Raw genomic sequence first — 19,153 nt, 5'->3', positions numbered from 1 at the left:
TATAAATGAAGATTTTTCTATTTTTTTTCATTCTAAAACATCTTTTTTTGGATAATTTTTTTTTAATAAATATGTAAGAAAGATTGAAGAAAAAGTAAATTTACTTTAAGAAAATTCGTTTTACATGATGTAAGACCCATAACAACTATAAATATTCAATTATTTAAAATAAAAAAAGAAAAACAGATTAAATGTATCTCACATCAAAATCCATTGACCTAAGGATGTTAAGTTTCTGTTTTTAAAAGTTGATATTTTTTTTTAATTTTAAGAAAATTAATAGCATGTTATTAGACAATAGGAGTGTAATGATATTGACTAAACAGAAATGAGAGAATAGAGATATAATTTTGATAAGCAATATTGCGAACAAATTCTGAAGTAAAATCGCGATCAATAATTGAAAATTACGATCATGTACTGAAAAATGACGATCGAATTGAATGAATAGAATTATATCTAAGAAAAAATAAATTGTATTTAGAAGATGAACAAAGAAAGGTGTATGCTAAAAATCATTTAACAATAAATGGAAATAAAACGAAATTGTTAAAAGAAAAAAATGAAAATTGTTAAATAATATATTATTTTTTAGTCATAAGAATAAAAATATAGTAGTTATAAAAGGAATTAGACTTCATATATCAATTCTTTTTCTCTGTAGATGTGGAACGTTTGCTTTTCGATCTCTTTCGATGAACTTGAAAATATAAGTTATTATCGCTGAGAATCCTTTCCGAAATAGGAGCTTTACGTTTAGGAGGATTGTCGGATGAATTTTGTTTTTTATTGTTTGATTTTGTTGTTATGGAAGATTTTTTTTATTTTTTTCAGAATTTTGCTTGCTATTAACTGAAACTTGTTTTGACGGCCCAACAATAGCATTTGTAGTAGGAAGAATTCCCAATAACGAGCGCATTTTCGATAATTGTTTTTCAATATGATCAAGAAGGTCCAGCTTATGTTCTAGATTACTAGACATTTGATTTGTAGAAGGATGGTTTTGATTTTCTGGTTCTAAATCTGTAGAGTCTGCAATATTTGAATTTTCGGAGCGAATTGGAGCATCTGAACCTTGATTTGTATCGGCTTGCTCAAAATTAGTTTGAATTGGAGTGGATGAATTAAAATCTGGATGATTTAATGTTTCATTAAATAATGCCATAATTTTTTCTCTTTTTTCATTAATAAACTTAGTGATCATTGTATCTTTATCTGTTAGATCGATCGATTTGAGTATATCTGCATCATGAACTGGAATATTTTCGAACAATGAACTCGATTCTATGGAACCATATGGAGAAATCTCGTTCTGAGCCAAAGAAAGATCACTTACGTTGTATTGTTTGATAGAAAAAATTGTTTTCTCAAGTTCTTTTTGAAAGCAGTCAAGAATATAATTTTTGTAGCTATCAGTGATAACGGTTTTTATATGGCGCTCGATCTTCTGGTTATTTTTGATGGCGTTATATTTATCTAATTGGATTTGAGATATCTTCTTAATAGCTTCATAAATGTTTGGATGTTTTAACGAAGAAAATTCTGAATGCATACTCTCGAGGCAATCATTAGTGAATATTGCAGTTGCATTATTATATTGAGATATTAAATTGTAGTGCGGCAACCAAACTTTGTTGAAATAATCAATATAATCTTTGATCGAATCAACTTTATTTTGATTAATTATATGCATTGTAAGTACAAATTCTTCATGAGACATGAATGGAGTAATAGAATATAGCTTAAATAAAGAATTTTGTAAAGTATTGAAATTTTTTGTATAAAGTGCTACAAGTTTCCTGTGTAAAGCTTGTTTGAAATGAAATAGGCATCCAATTATACGGACTTTAGGGAAAATTTGTTGAAGTGCCTCTATCATTCCCTTTTCAAAATCACAATGAATTTGAATTAGCTTTGAAAATTGAATACCCTTGACAGTAAAAATATATTCAAATGCCTTCTTATAAGATTCAAATGTGCGGTTTTTCATGAATATAAATAAAAGTGGTAGATATTGATTTGTTGAAGGTTCACAAATCATAATTGTTAGCATCTGTCCTTTTTGAAAATGTTTTGGTGTAATTTTAAAAGTTCCATCGCAAAATAAATCTGTGGCTTCTTTTGCAAATTGAATTGCCTTCTCAAAACCAAAAAACATCGTCTCACAATTTGCTTGAAAATCATGGCCAATGAAAAACTGCTCGCCATTTATTAAACAAAAATTAGCAATTTCATCGTCTGTAATTTTTTCTCCAACAGAAAATTTTCTGGACTTATTATAAACTTCCCTGACCAATGAATCTTTAATTAATGGGTTTTCATCAGTACCAACAGCAAGTTCTGTCATAAATTTTTTAATCTGCTGAAAAGTGCCGTTGTCTTCAGAAAATTTTGCCATTGCCTTATTGTATATTTCTGTCAGAGTCATTGATTTATGAAGATCATTTTTTTCATTTTGTAACTTTTTAAATTGTCTGCATTCGGGTATATGTTCCTTTTGTAAATCTTCGGAAACTGAACTGTTCTCAATTTTAACTAAATAACGTGCTTGACAAGAATGATCGATGCAACGGTAGTAACGTTCAATATTATTTGAATTAATAATATTTGTATGATCATGCGAATAAAGCATATCTTTGCGAACAATTGTATCAGGATATTTTCCAGTAACTGCGGGAATATTTTTAACTGCAATATAACTAAAATATCTTCTGACAGCTTTAGATTCATTTTCGGCGTATTTAATATTAAAATATTGAAGAACTTGTTTGATTATATTCGTTTTTTCATCTCTCGATGTTGATTTTTGGTATTTATCAGATTGTTCCCTGATAAATATTTTATTTTCGTCTGTAAAGTTTGCTCTTTTTTGATTAAATATAGATGATTTTCCCATTAAAAAATGAAATGATGCAAAATTTACGAAAACCGTTCGAAAATTGAATCAAAAATGAAAAGTAATACTTAAATGAGAATTCTTTGAGATATTGGTCTTAGATTGAATGTAGCGTCATTCTTATATAGAATATATATTCATATCATCGGAAATATGATAAAAAGCATATAATAAATGTCAAAAAAGTGAACAAATAAGCAAAGATATTTTTTAAAAAACAATGAAAAGTAATACTTAAATGAGAATTCTTTGAGATATTGGTCTTAGATTGAATGTAGCGTCATTCTTATATAGAATATATATTCATATCATCGGAAATATGATAAAAAGCATATAATAAATGTCAAAAAAGTGAACAAATAAGCAAAGATATTTTTTAAAAAACAATGAAAAGTAATACTTAAATGAGGAATTCTTTGAGATATTGGTCTTAGATTGAATGTAGCGTCACAAATTTCACAAATATAATTTACTATACAATTTTATTCATTTTTTTAAAATGGCTGACGACAGTCTGTATCAACTAACTCAACTAGTCAAGCATAATGATTATTCTTCGGATTCATTAAATCAACTTTATCAATGCATAAGTACAATGACAGAAAGATCAATTGGATGCTTGAATTGGGATAAATTTTTCAAAAAAATCACAGTGACTGATGAAGTTCTTTTACATTTTTTAGCATCCGTTTTAAACATTGAAAAGATATCAGAATGTTTCAAGGATTCTATTTTTTATCACAATATTAATCTTGAAAAATTCAGTAATTTAACTGAAACAGAACAACAAACAATTTTAAATTCCTACAAAGCGGATAAATTTACATATTACATAATGTGCTCACAAATTGTAAAATCAAACTGGAACAATTTATCCCAAACTTTAGTTAATATTGCAAATCAATATTTGCCATTTTTAGATGAAGAAAAGCAAATATATATATTTACTGAAATAACTGGCAATTATCAAAATTTTGAAATTTCAGTTGCAAACTTGTTACTTTTTTATGAAAACAATGAAGAAAAATTAAGCAACTGTTTTAATTTAACATTGTTCCAGCAAATTTATTCCAAAAATGGAATCGAGCAAATGATATTTTTTGCTGCAAATACAATTTGTTGCAATAACACTTCTATCAATTTTTACAATCTCCTTGAAATTGAAGAAATGAATCCATTTGATTTTTTTTATTTCTCAATTCAATATAAAGAGATATTAAATTGCGATGATTTTCCAAAAGTTACAGAAGTAATCACAGGTTTAATCTCAGCTTCAAATATTAATGCTATTATGCGAATTTGCCAAAAAATTTTGGATAAAATTACATTTTATAAATGTAATTATTGCCATATTACCTCAATATGGAATTTTATCACAAATGCAGCAATAATTCTTCCTGATGAAGATTTATTAATCAAATTATTAAAATTCATAGAAAAAACAGAAAAAGCAACAGATGAATTATTCGAACCGGAGAATGATTTGGGTTTCTATGAATATTTAAATTCGATTTTCTCAGATATTACATCTGCGAGAAATAAGCAATTTCTCTTGGAATTTCTAAATACCCATGAAGATGACTTCACTTATGATCAAACATTGTGAGGTCATTTTTGATCAACAAATTAATTGAAATTCCGATCAAAAAAAATTCACAAATTGGATCAAAAAAATCGAATCTCAAGTTAAAAATAAAAAATTTCTACATTTTTATCAAATTTAGATTTTTTTTTCAAATCATGCGAATTGATTGAATAATTGCATATTTTATCCCATGCATCTAGAAGTATGTGTAATATTTTTGCTTTCATCAAGAAATTGTCGAATTTGATCTTAATTTTTTTTGAAAAATATACTTTTAGAAAAAGAAATAGTGATTGAATAGCTGCCCATGCTGTAAAAGGGTTATTTTTACAAGTAAAAAAATTGTTATTTTTCGAGCAAGTCGAGGCTTTTTTACCATCTTATTTTTGAAAAATTTACGAAAAATTATATCTGAAAAAACGCTTCATTTTGATATCTTACAATGATAAAATACCAATGTTGCTGGGATATAATAGCTACACCTGGACATCTACTACATTAATGCGTATGACAGGTAAAGTTGATTTCAAAAGTATAGCCTGGAAAGATTACAATAAATCAACGATAATTCAAAAAAATTTCTTATAAGTTAACATAATAAAAATTTAATTTTTATATTGCTTGTATTATACTTAAGTATATAATATATTTAAATCTTAGAATGAAAATTCGGGACGCCCTAGCTATTCAATTTTCCCTTAGGACGCCCATAAACCTTTCAAAAATGTGATGTAAATATCACAATTTTGAGAAATTTACACTAGGACGCCTTAGGACGCCAACCCCCTTTTTTACCGAAAATTTGGGAATTTCAATTTCGAAATTGCAGTATTTTTCCGTTTAACAGCATTGATTCGTCATAATATGTTTAGTAAGCTTATAAAATTACCGGTGGCTTAATATACCATTGTTCAAAAGTTAATTTTGAATTAATAATGGACATTCCAATATCTTAGCTATGAGTGGTACTTTCAATAATAGAGTATTAAAGTTTCTCATCTACGAATCAATGATTTGATATCAAATTGAAGGATTTTCTTTTATTATCTCGTATTTCTTTGCTGAATTGAAAATAAAACAAGCTCCACTCATTAAGCAGTTGTTATTCATATTAGTTGAAATCCAAAAAATGAAGATATTTTTTAAAATAAGATTTCTTTTACAAACATTTTGAAAAAAATAGTAATTAAAAGATCTTTCTAGTATAATCTGTTATCATTGTAGTGATATGCTTCCTAAATCCTTCTTCATCGCCTGAAGGAAGGTGAAGATATGGAATTGGTATGTTTTTCATTTCTTTTGCTGCTTCTGGGTGTTCAATAACGAAATGTTGCCTCTCTACATTGTTAGTGATGAAATTTAAAGATACATTTCTAAAAAGATAATAAGTTTCTGATTTTGGTATATTATGTTTCTTTACACATTTATCCTGATAAGCAAGAAGCCAATTAATTAGACTTTGGCCACTACGAAGACCAAGATATGAATGATCGAGTATTTTATTGATTGTTTCGTGTGGTAAATCAGAAAATTTGTCAACAATTAAGAAATACTGAAGATACTTTGCTGCAAAATTGCAGTATGGCTCATATGGAACTTGAGAAAGATACATAATTATTTCACTAATTGTAGATACTGCTTCATAAATAATATTACTGCATTCAATGATACCGGTAGATCCGAATTCAATGCCGAGATTAATCATTTGAACTGCATTTGAAGGTGTAATTTTTATTGGTTTTCCCCAGATGTAGTCAGTTATTAGAGCGAGATTTTCTTTATTGTATTCTTCAGACAATTTGAGCATGCTAATTTGAGGATTTTCCATAAGTCTTTTGCTAATTACCGTAGAACAGAGCATTGCGTTGAGTTTAGGAACAGGATATTTATCAGGACCACATAATATAGTAAAATCTGGCTTCGTTACATTTGTATCAGCGTTAGGTAGCTTGCAAGTCAAATACATTCCTCAAAATGAAAAAAATCCAAAATTATTTCCGTGATAATACAATTATCTTTTTCAATTTTAAGAGACCAACGGAATGATTAATAAAAATTTTTTTTCTCAATAAGTAAGTCGAGGACACAATAATCCGAAAATCATTAACCGGAAACGATTTAGAAATTTGCGATCATAAACTATTCAATTTTTGAAAAGGCCGAATTTTTTCTTATGTTGAAGTATCTGGATTCGTTCCAGATCGTTATGGTCATTTATGTGACCCTTGGTGTTGGAGCCGTTTTTGGATTTATCAAGTTTTTCACCGAAGAATCAATGAAACGCGTTCGAAGGCTTTTATTTATGATTCCTATAGGGAATATGTTATTTTATGAGATAGCTACAAGTCCACTAAACAAAGATACATGGATGACGTTTCTTCATGCACTTATTATACAAGTAATTCTTCATGGTTTGGCTTATTTATACGCTTTCATTTATCATCCAAACCAAACAGTATTAGAGAAGTTTATTATTACATCCATATCTTTCACAGAATCAGATTTCTTCTGGTATGGATATCCTCTTTCTCAGATTAACCAAAGAAGTCGATAAAATAGGCAACCCATCAATATCAGATACTCCAGATGACGTCACAAAGTCAGAAAAAGCAAAAGAAAACAAAGATGAGAATTCAAACAGTTCTACGCCAGAAATCCATGTCGAGGAAGGCAAAGATGAGGTAAAACCAGAAGATGTTCCACCACCAGAACCAGAAGTACCAGCAAAACTCGGATATTCAAAATTATTCTGGTTTATTTATTCATTTGTCAACCAGCATAACATTGCAGCCATTCTTGGAATATTCTGGAGCATAGCAGTTAAGTACACAAATGTTTCTATGCCAGCTTTCCTTAAATCTTTTAATTTCGATCTTGAAAAGGCATCAATATGCGCTGGATTGTTCTGCCAAGGAACATTCATTGCTTTCCATCCATTTAAAGGCATTCCAATCCTTGATGTAATTATTTCTTTAATAATTCATTTTATTGTCAAGCCTGTTCTATCCATGGCCTTCTGCTGGGCCTTATCCATTGATAGTATTATTTCTAAGTTCCTTGTTCTCATTTATTGCGCTCCAACAGGTTTGTACGCTTATCAACTCTCGGACCAAGCTGGATACAAGACATCCATGGTCACATATTCAATGTACTGGGGAATGATTTGTGTCCTCCCTGTTTTCATGATTTGGATTGCAATTATCAATGAAACAGGAATGTTCTCTTAAGAATAATAATATATTGTCATTATGCTTTAAATGACAGCCTTATAATATAATCATAGTTTTCGCTCAATATGCAGCATTTTTTTTCGAAATCTATGGTCAATATCCTAAATACTGATTGCTTTGCATTCATATCTCTTACATTTTCTATACCCACATCACTATTCATTGCTATTCCTATCTTTTTCATTTTTGTTTGTTTCTCATAATTTCTCAAAAAACATGATAACTTGATATTTGTAAATATCATACTTTATAACGTAAATAAGAACTTGACCTATTAAGAAAAGCAGTAATGAAAAGAAAATCTGAAATTCATAAAAATTACAAGTTTCTGATGACAATTAGCTTAATTAAACCAGGTACAAGATTATATAATTGTATTTTCTATCCAATTATCCATATAATATCTTATCCAGAAAAAATAACTTGATCAATACCAAATGATTTTTTAACTAGTAAATAAAGTATTTTCTTTACACACACATTGTATATCATAGTTTTTTTTTGGTTTCGCAAAACATCCAAAAACAAATATGCTATAAAAGTGACAATTTTAGCAAAACGAAACCCTTATATATTGTCTTTTAAACATGAAATAAAACTTGTATTTTAAATAATTTTAACAAAATAAAAAAATTCACAAATAATTTTTTAGAAATCTTTAAATTCAATATGGCGAATCATACTTTTTAATGGATAGTTTTAAATTCTTTATGAATGACCAATGAACTTTGTGAAAATGCTTTGAATGAAAACATATAAACTGAATCAAACAGAAAGATTGATTTAGAACATAAAGAACAGATATGGATTCTATTGATTTCCAGAATCATGGATCTTGAAAGACTCAATTCATGTAAAAAAATGATTGTATATCTAAAAATAAACATCATACATATTTTTGTATAACTTTGGCATATATTTATTAATATGAGTCAAAGATATTAAGAATTATTTAATTGAGAATTATTTTTCTTCTTTGAAAATTTTGAGTTTTTGATATGGTGATTGGTAACCCAGCATGTAAGTTTCAACTTTTTCGAGATCCGATGACATAATTCTTAAAAAGTTGTCATTTCCAACAAAGGCTTCTCTTCCATCAGCAAGCTTGACTTTGCCTGATGTATCTGTGAAGGAAATATTTTTGGCACCATCAAAGATCTTAGCGTAATGGGTCGAGGAAGAAGAGTGCCAAGTGCAAGAAATTACAAATCTTTGAGTGTATGAATGGAACAAAGTTCTTCCATCGTCCAATTTCCAATTATGGGCATCTCTTTGTATAGTATTTTCAGTGGTTATTCTGCTACTGATATGATAGAAAAGAAGGAATAGCATTGTAAAAAATGGCAAAACTGGCAATTGACGAATGTTTTGTCGTTTTTGCCAAACAGATTCAATTAATTCAATTTATTGAATTGCATTTCTTTGATGTCCAATCTTTTATAAAAGATTGGACAATTGTTTTCCAGATTTGTTGATAATCTTTTGTTGTATCATTTCAGCAAAATGCTCATGGAGGAATCATATTTGATTATCCGATCAAAAACTTCTGGGATATCAAAAGCGATCTTGAAAATATTTCATGGAAGAATCTCTGTATTTTTTTTGTACACAAGCTTCTTTTGCCTTCCATTATTATTGATATTGATAAACTCAAATCAAGTAGATAATATTAGTAAAAAAATGATTGTAGGATTTTCAGGGTAAAATATATTGTATATCTTAAAATAAATATCATACATATTTTTGTATAACTTTGGCATATATTTATTAATATGAGTCAAAGATATTAAGAATTATTTAATTGAGAATTATTTTTCTTCTTTGAAAATTTTGAGTTTTTGATATGGTGATTGGTAACCCAGCATGTAAGTTTCAACTTTTTCGAGATCCGATGACATAATTCTTAAAAAGTTGTCATTTCCAACAAAGGCTTCTCTTCCATCAGCAAGCTTGACTTTGCCTGATGTATTTGTGAAGGAAATATTTTTGGCACCATCAAAGATCTTAGCATAATGGGTCGAGGAAGAAAACCGCATAGTGCAAGTTTGTACAGTTGTATGATTGTATGAATGGAACAAAGTTCTTCCATCGTCCAATTTCCAATTATGGGCATCTCTTCTTACAGTATCTACAGAGGTCCTTATGCTGCTGATATGAGAGAAAAGAAGGAACAGCATTGAAAAAATGGCAAAACTGGCAATTGACGAATGTTTTGTCGTTTTTGCCAATCAGATTCAATTAATTCAATTTATTGAATTACATTTCTTTGCTATTCAATAGCATATTAATGTGTTGAATATTCTAGTTTCTAAAAGAAACGTGACAATGGTATGTCACCACACTTGTAACTTGTTTTCCAAATTAGTTGATAATTTTATTGCATCATTCCAGCAAAATGTTCATTTTAGATGGATGTATTACCCAAAACAACCAGATTTGTCATTAATTTGGAAAAACAATCGTGAGAATGATCTTTGATATTTTGCTGACATGATATAATAAATCACCATATATAACATACTTAAATCAAAAATGGTAAACTCTGCCTATTTTATGGTGAATACTTTAGAATATATGCAAATAATTGAGAATAATGAAAGGCAATTTTAAATGAATAGTTCAACCGTACCTAATATCATATATACCATAACTTTTGAATGCGAATAAAAAGTTTTTTTTTTCAGTTTTCATTTTTAAAGCAATTGAATCTGAATTTCGAATACATGGCTGCTCATATCAATGATTATATTCAAAACGAAAACTTTTTCGATACATTTGAGGTCGAGGATATCGAAACAATCATGAAAGATTCTAAACTTGAAAGCAGATAAGTACAATACTCTTCTCAAACAATCTTCTTCAACTATTAATGCCAAACAATTATATGCATGTACACGAAAAGAAAATATATCTATCCAAAACTTCGATGAAGTGGTTTCAATTTTGAAATCTATCAAAAAATACATGAAATTCAATATATTTGATGGCATTATTTATATCTTAAATCAAAAGGACAAAGAATTACGTGATTCTACAGAAGAAATCAAAAAATTTCAAAGAGAATTGCATTCAATTCAAAATCAATGCCAAAATGCAGCCAAACAAACTACAACCAATCAAATGAACGAAAGTCGCAACCAATCTGGAGAGTTTTTAACAAAAATAGCAGAACTTAAGGAATCTGATAGCTTTGAAAATGTTTACAAATTCCTCGATGTTCTTTCTTTGGAAGGGAATCGGGAAATCATAAAAAAGGCATGTAAAGAAGGACTTTGGAAAAAGACAACATCAGATGATAGAAATGTACTTCATTTTGCAAGTCAAAAAGGAAATCTTAGGCTTGTTATGTATCTTATTGAATTCAACTGGGATAAAGAAGTAAAGAGTAAACATGATTGTACTCCACTTATGTTTGCATCAAAATATAGTCATTTTGAAGTCGTTAAATATCTTATCCTCTGTCTGGGCTAATAAAGAAGCAAAGGATAATTTTGGAACTACTCCACTCATTATTGCATCAAAATATAGTCATTTTGAAGTCGTTAAATATCTTATCTCTGTTTGAGCTAATAAAGAAGCAAAGGATAATTTTGGAACTACTCCACTCATTATTGCATCAAAATATAGTCATTTTGAAGTCGTTAAATATCTTATCTCTGTTTGAGCTAATAAAGAAGCAAAGGATAATTTTGGAACTACTCCACTTATGTTTGCATCAAAATATAGTCATTTTGAAGTCGTTAAATATCTTATCTCTGTTTGAGCTAATAAAGAAGCAAAGGATAATTTTGGAACTACTCCACTCATTATTGCATCACAAAAAGGTCATCTAGAAGTTGTCAATTATCCTTTCTCTGTTGGAGCTAATAAAGAAGCAAGGGATAATAATGGATTTTCACCACTCAGTTCGGCAACATCTAATGAAGTTGTTAATTATCTTATCTCTGTTTAGCTAAATAAAGACTAATTAACACAAATCCAATTAAAAGAAGCTAAACTTTAGGGCAACATAGAATGAAGTCTAATTAACTGTTTTGTTATCGATATTCATTTACTAGATACTTTAATTAAAATCAATGATAAAAATTTCATGCTTGCTACGTGAATCCAATTTTTTCTCCTTTCATAATCACAAAAAAGACAATATGGAACTTTTGGTAATATATTTAAGGAATATTTGATCTATAATCTCATTCAAATGTAAATGTTAGATTATTCAACAATTTCAAACTTTAACGAATAAAAAACATAACTCTAATGGACCTAAATTATTATGTTACCGTATCAAATAGGTTTTAACTTTACTTTTCGCCCTCCAACAGCAGATTGATCACTCTCTAAGAGGCTTTTTCTTCAACTTCTATCATTTTATTCATCCTCATTAGTAATGAAACCAACATTAAATCAAAATTTCATATTCAATTCTCATTGAAATATGCTAAAATGTATAATATATGTTTCCCATGAAAATTTATGCTTTGATAAATAAAATTTTCTTCACACGATTAATTTAAGAGGCCAATATACAAATTTCTATAAATGATTATAAATGGTATTATAGAAAAATCATTTTTTAAAGACAGAAATTTTGGGGAGTTAGAAAAGTGAGAAAAAATTTTTTCTTATCAAAAAATTTAATTTGAATACTTTACAATATTAGTTGGTCTCTTATTTGACAATTGTAAAAATCAATAATAATATTAGATTAATATGGAGGAATCTATTTCAGAGAAATTTAGATAAAAATTTCAAAGAATTTTTTCGCAAAAAAATTGAATCATGATCTTTTTATCGTCAAAAAAGTGGTTTTTTAATGGCAACAGGTTTTCCAGGAAGAGGCGGTCGTGTAGAAATTCAGGACTCGAACGATGTCCTTTCTCTCTGCCAAATGAAGAAGATGATCTGCAATGATCATGATATCGAACCATGGACAATGTCACCAGCATATGCTCAAATTTGCAATGTTTTACAGCAATTAGCCGAAGCAGTTAAATCAAAACCACGTAGTCATCAACACGTTGTTAATCCAATCATCGGAAAAATCCTAGATACATTCAAAATCCTTCATCAATATCTTATCGAAATCGAACCACTCAAAACACCAATGCGTTTCGGAAACCGTGCTTACAGAACATGGCTTACAAAGGTTTATGACAATCGTAAGGAAATTTTGAAGGAGATTTCAGATAATCCAGATGTTTGGGATTATTACTGCCAGTCATTCGGCTCCTGGACACGTATTGACTATGGTACTGGCCACGAGTTCAACTTCCTTGCTTTCATTGCTTCATTATTTGCTCTTGGCATTGTTCAGCCAGAAGATTCAGAAGCCATCGTATTTGATGTCTTCTGGGCCTACTGGGACCTCGTAGTTGCAGTCCAGGAGCGTTACCACCAGGAACCAGCCGGTTCTCATGGTTCCTGGGGCCTTGATGACTATGTTTTCCTTCCTTTCCTTTTCGGAGCCTCGCAGTTGATCGACCATCCAGAGATTACACCAGCCAACGTTATTGACCCAGTCATTGCTAAGGCTTACGTTGCAGATTACTCATATTGCAAATGGATCGACTACATTTACAAAGTAAAGAAGGGAGCTTTCGCAGAACACTCCAGAATGCTCTATTCCCTTCGTAATGTCCCTCACTTTACAAAACTTACCGGTGGAATGTTCAAGATGTACAAGGGTGAAGTCATGGATCGCTTCCTCGTTGTTCAGCACTTCAGATTCGGTGAAGTTTTGAAGTGGGAGTAATCGGCTTTCATTCAAAAAAAAATTTTTTATAATAAAACTCTTTTACTCTTTAATTTATCTTTCATTGATCTCTTTTACTTTCTTTCTTTAGTTTCTGTTTATCATGGTTTTTTGAAAAAATAATTTTGAAATCTCAAGAATTTATCATTGATAACTATTGAAAAATGTAATAATTACCAATTCATTTAGTTGTTTAATCAAAAATCTAATTTCATAAAAGAAATAATCGATATCAAGAAAATTTATGCCTCATTATGTAAGGATGCTGTATAAATAGTTGATTTATAGGTAAAATTGATAAACAACATGTTTAATACTTGACAAATATTTTATATTTTAGTAATATTTGAGATTAGGTATTGAAATGACGCAAGGTAGTACATGGTTTCTCTTACATTAACTAGTATTCCTACTTATTTTGAATATAATAAAATTTCCAAAGGAAATTTGTTAAATTCTTGGTTTTCTTTGATTCTTCTTGCAAGAAACTTTAAAGTAGTTTGATGTAGATACTAGATACTTTCAGAATCGGTTCAGAATGAATTAATTCAGAAAATTTGATTTTTCTTCAACAATTTCAAAAAAGAAATTAATTATGATCGCACAAATCTCCTCATGAATCTCTTATGATACTCATTTCTAACAGGATCGTTGATATGATCGTTGGTTTGTTGAGGAGCGTTCATTTGTTGATTTCTGAATACAGTTTCGTCTCTCCAATCAAGTTTCATAGAATAATCAGGATTGAGTAATGGATTTTGTGTTAATTGTTCTTGTTGTTGAGCTTGTAATTGCTGAGCTTTTCTTTCTTCTTCCTCTGCACGTTCTTTCTTTAGTCTCGCAAGCTCTTGAAGAATTGCTTGATCTTCGTCTTCATCACTTGAACTGGAACTTGAATCAATTGATTCGGAATCAGAATCTGCATCAACATCAGCATAATCTTCAACTTCTTTAAGGGATGTTGATTCTATTTTAGCTTCATTCAATTTGGAAAGCATTTCTTCTTTGTTTAATAATTTTTTTTGTCTATATTTCAATTTCATATGGCCAGGAAGGGATCTTGCCATTTGATGAGATGTAGGTAAATATGCCTTTGCAGGATCATCTGAATACTTCCTTGTTCTGTATGTTGGACGGCCTGATCCACTCATTTAAGGGTGCACACGAGAGGATCATGTAAACTTCAGAATTTAGAACCTTATTTTTAGGCATTATCTTGGCTACCTATTTAGGCTCGAAAAGCAAAAAATATCAAAAAATACAACTTGACTCCATTATGACCCTTTCATGGAGGTAGTTTTTATCCGCTAGTATTTTCCCTTTGAATCTCTTTACAATTCGAAATCAAATTCAAACCTCAGTAGAAGAAAGGAAGAATCGACTTACTACGGTTGTAATACGAATAAATACATATATTTAATTATTTTTATTTACATAATAATTGTTTGAAGCTCATATTCCAACAAATTTTTAAATAAAAACATTAAAATGTTGAAAATGTTCATATATTTTAATAGGTTTTTGGCACTTTATTGAGGAATTACTACATACATAGTCGAACTGAACTTGATATTTTGAAATTTAAATTATTTATCAAAATTAAAATTTAACTTGAAATTTATAATTATTTAGTCATATTTTGCATAATTCTAAGTAGATTTTGTAAAAAATCAAGAAAGAAAAATTTTAACGTGCTTTATTTTTTCTTTTTATAATAATACATATTATTATATAATTAACATATTCATAATGTTTCACCCTTTCAAAGATATAATCCTCCTCCTCTCAAATAAACGTACATACGGGTGGCCTCTTTTTTCAAAAAATTAAAATTTGAAATTTTGGGCTCAAATATTAGAGATTTTTTCAACCTTCAACGATATATGTTGTCTATATCAGACCTCCTTTCTTTTTGATACTTAACATTGTTCCTAAATCTTAGCCGTTAAGGCTGTTCTGAAAATATTTTTTTTTTCGAAAAAATTCGAAAAAAATTCTTAAAATTCAAAAATCCCTTAATTCCTGAGGATTTTGGAAAAAAGTTTTTACATGAACATGCGTATATTATATGAAGTATATTGATAAGGTAAAAATCAAATTTTATTGCATATTCATCGAGAAAATAAACTAACGAATCCCTCAAAATTGAGAGGGTAATCCTCCTCCTCTCAAATAAACGTACATACGGGTGCACCCTTAATAAAAAAAATTTCAAAGAGAAAAACTTTTTTTTGTTTTAAAAATTAACTGTTAGGTTTTATTATCATTGTTATTATTTGCATAAAAAATTGAAATGAAAAAGTGTACGTTTACTAATGCAGGAAGCGATTCGTGTTTTTGAGCAAAGTGCAAGACAGGCTGGTAGTTCATTAGATGAAATTGAAGAACGAGCTAGTTCTGAGTTTCCTGGAGCTACACAGATCCTTGATCTTTGCAGAAGATTAAGAGAAGCAAAATTCAGATATCAAATTCTCTGTGAAAACATTCAAAAAATACAGGAAGCTAACGAAAACCTACAGAAATGTATTAATGAAGATTTAATAGTCACTGCAAAACTTGTGAAATCTGCTTGCGCACAAGAAGGTGTTCAAGTTCCATCTATTATCCCTGATCAAGTAACAAAGCAAGTAGCAACTAAGACAACAACTGCAGCTCCTGCTGCCAATACAACACAAAATTCCCAGACAACAACTAATTCAACAACAACTACTAAATCTAAACTTCCACATCCAAAAACAAGATCTCGAGCCAAAGCAGAGCCGCCTAAACCAGAACATGAATATGTTGAAATTACAGATGAAGAATTTAATTCGATTCCAGACTTCTTCAAGCGAAACATTAAAGTTGATGAAATTAGACAGCTTCATCAATACATTTTCAACTTCTTCTATGGCAATGGCAGAGTTGAAGAGACAATGTCTCGTAAAGATTTACAAAACATTGAAGTCGGATCTATTAAACGCAAGATTGAATCATTATTGAGATGCTTGAAGTCACTTAAGAGGATTCAAACCGACAAATCAAATAATATTACACAATGTTTATAATTTTTTTATCTACTAAAATATATTTTGTAGCGTTTTCATACAGCTTTCCATAAAATTTTCTATTTGTGAATTATATCTATTTACCCGTCCATGGATAACATTTTCCAAATATATTTCAAATTGATTGTTATTTTTAAAGAATCTTTCAAGAATCTAAGAATACATCCACAATGTGGATGAATACCAATAGTGAATAGCTTAGTTTTTGAATTATTAGATTCGAAATATCGAAATTAAAGTTATCAGTTCAAACAATTTTCTATTTTGTTAAGCCATGTATTCTAGTAGTTAGATCCAACTACTGAGGTTTTATTCATAAAAATGTTTGATTGGATTTTGTCGCCTTTCTTCGGAAAGCAAAACGAAGAGAAACCAGATGCTTCTATATTTAAAAAGGCACTAGAACTCGCAGAAAAGGCTCTAGTAGTAGGTAATGACCAAGATCGTGCAAACGCTTTTTCAACTCTAATAAAGTTTTCTCATTCATCACCAGATTTATCATTTATCGGTTTTTCTCTTACTCCTTTAATAGCATCTCCAAATATTAGAACTAGAATCATCGGATTTAGAGCTATGTCGATATTTTTATCATCAACTTCACCTGCTGTTGAAATGCTTCCATCAGTACTTAGAAAATCATTTCAATATGACGAACTTCTTATTCCTGCACTTAGAGCTTTAACATTTATTATAAATCCATTTGTTTTTCACTGTTTGAAGAAAGATATAATTGAAATAGCAACAGAATCAAATGATGTACCAAGATTACTTGCTTTACATTGCGTTTATTTATCATACAAACAAAAGCCAAAATATATCAAACATTTACTACCTCTTCTCAAAAGAGCAATAGTCCATCCTGCTCTCAGATATACGGCATCTTCAATACTATGCGAAATTTCATACAAAGACTGTTCCCAGTTGAAACAATTTATTTCGATCTTATTAACCGAAATTCCTTTGGCAACTCCACATATGTTCACCAAATTTTCAAGATTCTTACAGAATTTCATTAATTTTGACCCTTCAACTGCTTCATTAATTGAAAAACCAATTTTCCAGTATTTGAATCGAAATGACGATATAATTTCGACATGTGAGGCTCCATTTATTATTACAAAACTCCAAAACAATGCACAAATGATCCAATTAATAGGAAAAAGACTTCAAACGATAATATTAAACGAAACAGACTACAATTATCGAGCTCAAGTGTTATGGTCATTATCACTGATCTATCCTGAGTTTACTATTGATACTGTTTTGTTATCTGGAGTTGCAAATTCAGAAGATAATTATACTCGAAGCTGTGCACAACGATTACGTACTGTTATGACCACAGATAAAGTCGCTGCTATCAATGAAATCCTCAAAATCATTGAAAAAACCTGTGATGCGTCACTTTTTGAATTTGCTTTGAATTACGTTCAGCCAATTGGCCAAACTTACGTTCGTGTCTTATTAGCGCTTGGACAGTTGAATTCCTATTATATTCAGAAGAAAGTGGCCAATTTAATCCTTTCTATTTCGGATCAAGAAACACAGCAACTTTTATTGGACGAATTAACAGAAACGATCGCAGAAACGCCTGAGGATCTCGTAGGAAACGCAATGGCCCAAGCAATTGCTAATTGGTCGGGAAGAGATTCTGATATCTCAATTTTAATTCCTCATTCGATAGGAAGTAGGGCTGTTGAAGACCAAATACATTTGGTAAATTGCGCAATGCAATTATGGACAAGATTGCAGTTCAAAATATCTAAAATTGTTTTGTTTAGATTACAATTTCTCACACAATCGTTTGACCATGAAGTCAGACAACTTGCAGGTCAACTTATCGATCTGGATGCAATTATTGAATAGTTTTAATCGGTTTATAAATGTTTGTTATGCTATTATTTACTATTTTTAAAATCATTATCTAATTTTTTATATTTCATAGTATATTGGAAATCGCAATCAAATAACACTCAAAACTTATTGATATTTTCAACACTTACAAAGTATTTATATTAAATTAAAATATTTTTTAAGATGATATGATATTATACCTCAAATGATTACTTTCATTAGCAAGTTTAAGTCTTAAGCGTTTAAATTTTCGTTAATAAAATGCGACGAACAAAGAAGAGAGTAAACAATTTATCAATAGAAAGTGAATATATAAAAAATACGGAAATCAAAGTAGGCCATGCATTTACACTTGATGAAAGATTAAAGATATTGTGAAATCATAGATGAATTTAGGTTATTATATCGTAATGATTATGGAAGAATGCTTAAATTTACGAAATGGAAACTTGTTTGTCTTTTCAGAAAGCAGCAAAATAGAATACTAAATTCTTTTCTTCTTACCAACCAAACTCATTTGGTCAAATGAACAAAATTTATTAAAACGGCCAATTTCCCTTTTAATAAAATTGTTAGAAGCTAATGAATCCATTCAGCATGATAATGGAGATTTATGAATAAAAAATTCGAACCGATTTTTAGATCCAAATTTAATCAAAATTTAACTAACAAACGATCAAAGAGTAAATTGGGATTAATAGTCTTTGAAATTTTCTAAGAATTTTTTTTCCATATACCGGTGATTTTTAACTTCAGAAAATTTATTTACAGTAATATTCACCGTATAATTTT

The 19,153-nt window shown here is 29.4% G+C and overlaps 10 protein-coding genes across 10 annotated transcripts, besides 2 other annotated features; 5 read left to right on the top strand and 5 right to left on the bottom strand.

The window, feature by feature from the left end:
- Nucleotides 1-5,277: part of a mobile genetic element that runs on past the window's edge.
- Nucleotides 806-2,896, bottom strand: TVAGG3_0249400 (MULE transposase domain-containing protein; the record flags this gene model as incomplete). The annotated part of the gene is made up of 1 exon (XM_001317839.2): nucleotides 806-2,896. One exon carries the CDS (start codon nucleotides 2,894-2,896, stop codon nucleotides 806-808), a length of 2,091 nt encoding a protein of 696 aa, XP_001317874.2.
- Nucleotides 5,278-5,667: 390 nt separating the features above from the next.
- Nucleotides 5,668-6,447, bottom strand: TVAGG3_0249380 (uncharacterized protein; the record flags this gene model as incomplete). Its single annotated transcript, XM_001317838.1, has 1 exon — nucleotides 5,668-6,447. The coding sequence occupies one exon, from the start codon at nucleotides 6,445-6,447 to the stop codon at nucleotides 5,668-5,670; it is 780 nt and encodes a 259-aa protein (XP_001317873.1).
- A 219-nt stretch (nucleotides 6,448-6,666) lies between these two features.
- Nucleotides 6,667-7,814, top strand: TVAGG3_0249370 (auxin efflux carrier component 1B-related family; the record flags this gene model as incomplete). The annotated part of the gene is made up of 1 exon (XM_001317837.1): nucleotides 6,995-7,708. One exon carries the CDS (start codon nucleotides 6,995-6,997, stop codon nucleotides 7,706-7,708), a length of 714 nt encoding a protein of 237 aa, XP_001317872.1.
- Nucleotides 7,815-8,636: 822 nt separating this feature from the next.
- TVAGG3_0249360 (uncharacterized protein) lies at nucleotides 8,637-9,043 on the bottom strand (the record flags this gene model as incomplete). Its single annotated transcript, XM_001317836.1, has 1 exon — nucleotides 8,675-9,043. The coding sequence occupies one exon, from the start codon at nucleotides 9,041-9,043 to the stop codon at nucleotides 8,675-8,677; it is 369 nt and encodes a 122-aa protein (XP_001317871.1).
- Nucleotides 9,044-9,481: 438 nt separating this feature from the next.
- On the bottom strand, nucleotides 9,482-9,888 carry TVAGG3_0249350 (uncharacterized protein; the record flags this gene model as incomplete). Its single annotated transcript, XM_001317835.1, has 1 exon — nucleotides 9,520-9,888. The coding sequence occupies one exon, from the start codon at nucleotides 9,886-9,888 to the stop codon at nucleotides 9,520-9,522; it is 369 nt and encodes a 122-aa protein (XP_001317870.1).
- A 787-nt stretch (nucleotides 9,889-10,675) lies between these two features.
- TVAGG3_0249340 (spectrin binding) lies at nucleotides 10,676-11,182 on the top strand (the record flags this gene model as incomplete). Its single annotated transcript, XM_001317834.1, has 1 exon — nucleotides 10,676-11,182. The coding sequence occupies one exon, from the start codon at nucleotides 10,676-10,678 to the stop codon at nucleotides 11,180-11,182; it is 507 nt and encodes a 168-aa protein (XP_001317869.1).
- Nucleotides 11,183-12,503: 1,321 nt separating this feature from the next.
- Nucleotides 12,504-13,507, top strand: TVAGG3_0249330 (phosphatase activator protein; the record flags this gene model as incomplete). Its single annotated transcript, XM_001317833.2, has 1 exon — nucleotides 12,525-13,463. One exon carries the CDS (start codon nucleotides 12,525-12,527, stop codon nucleotides 13,461-13,463), a length of 939 nt encoding a protein of 312 aa, XP_001317868.1.
- Nucleotides 13,508-14,056: 549 nt separating this feature from the next.
- TVAGG3_0249320 (mRNA splicing, via spliceosome) lies at nucleotides 14,057-14,614 on the bottom strand (the record flags this gene model as incomplete). The annotated part of the gene is made up of 1 exon (XM_001317832.1): nucleotides 14,057-14,614. One exon carries the CDS (start codon nucleotides 14,612-14,614, stop codon nucleotides 14,057-14,059), a length of 558 nt encoding a protein of 185 aa, XP_001317867.1.
- A 4-nt stretch (nucleotides 14,615-14,618) lies between these two features.
- Nucleotides 14,619-15,659: a mobile genetic element.
- Nucleotides 15,660-15,778: 119 nt separating this feature from the next.
- TVAGG3_0249300 (spindle and kinetochore-associated protein 2 family) lies at nucleotides 15,779-16,769 on the top strand (the record flags this gene model as incomplete). The annotated part of the gene is made up of 1 exon (XM_001317831.1): nucleotides 15,779-16,510. The coding sequence occupies one exon, from the start codon at nucleotides 15,779-15,781 to the stop codon at nucleotides 16,508-16,510; it is 732 nt and encodes a 243-aa protein (XP_001317866.1).
- A 62-nt stretch (nucleotides 16,770-16,831) lies between these two features.
- TVAGG3_0249290 (intracellular protein transport) lies at nucleotides 16,832-18,497 on the top strand (the record flags this gene model as incomplete). The annotated part of the gene is made up of 1 exon (XM_001317830.1): nucleotides 16,832-18,373. One exon carries the CDS (start codon nucleotides 16,832-16,834, stop codon nucleotides 18,371-18,373), a length of 1,542 nt encoding a protein of 513 aa, XP_001317865.1.
- Between the last annotated feature and the right edge of the window lie 656 nt (nucleotides 18,498-19,153).

This window comes from Trichomonas vaginalis, chromosome IV (assembly GCF_026262505.1).
Source record: "Trichomonas vaginalis G3 chromosome IV, whole genome shotgun sequence".
NCBI lineage: Eukaryota > Parabasalia > Trichomonadida > Trichomonadidae > Trichomonas > Trichomonas vaginalis.
This window is presented reverse-complemented; position numbering and strand designations above follow the sequence as displayed.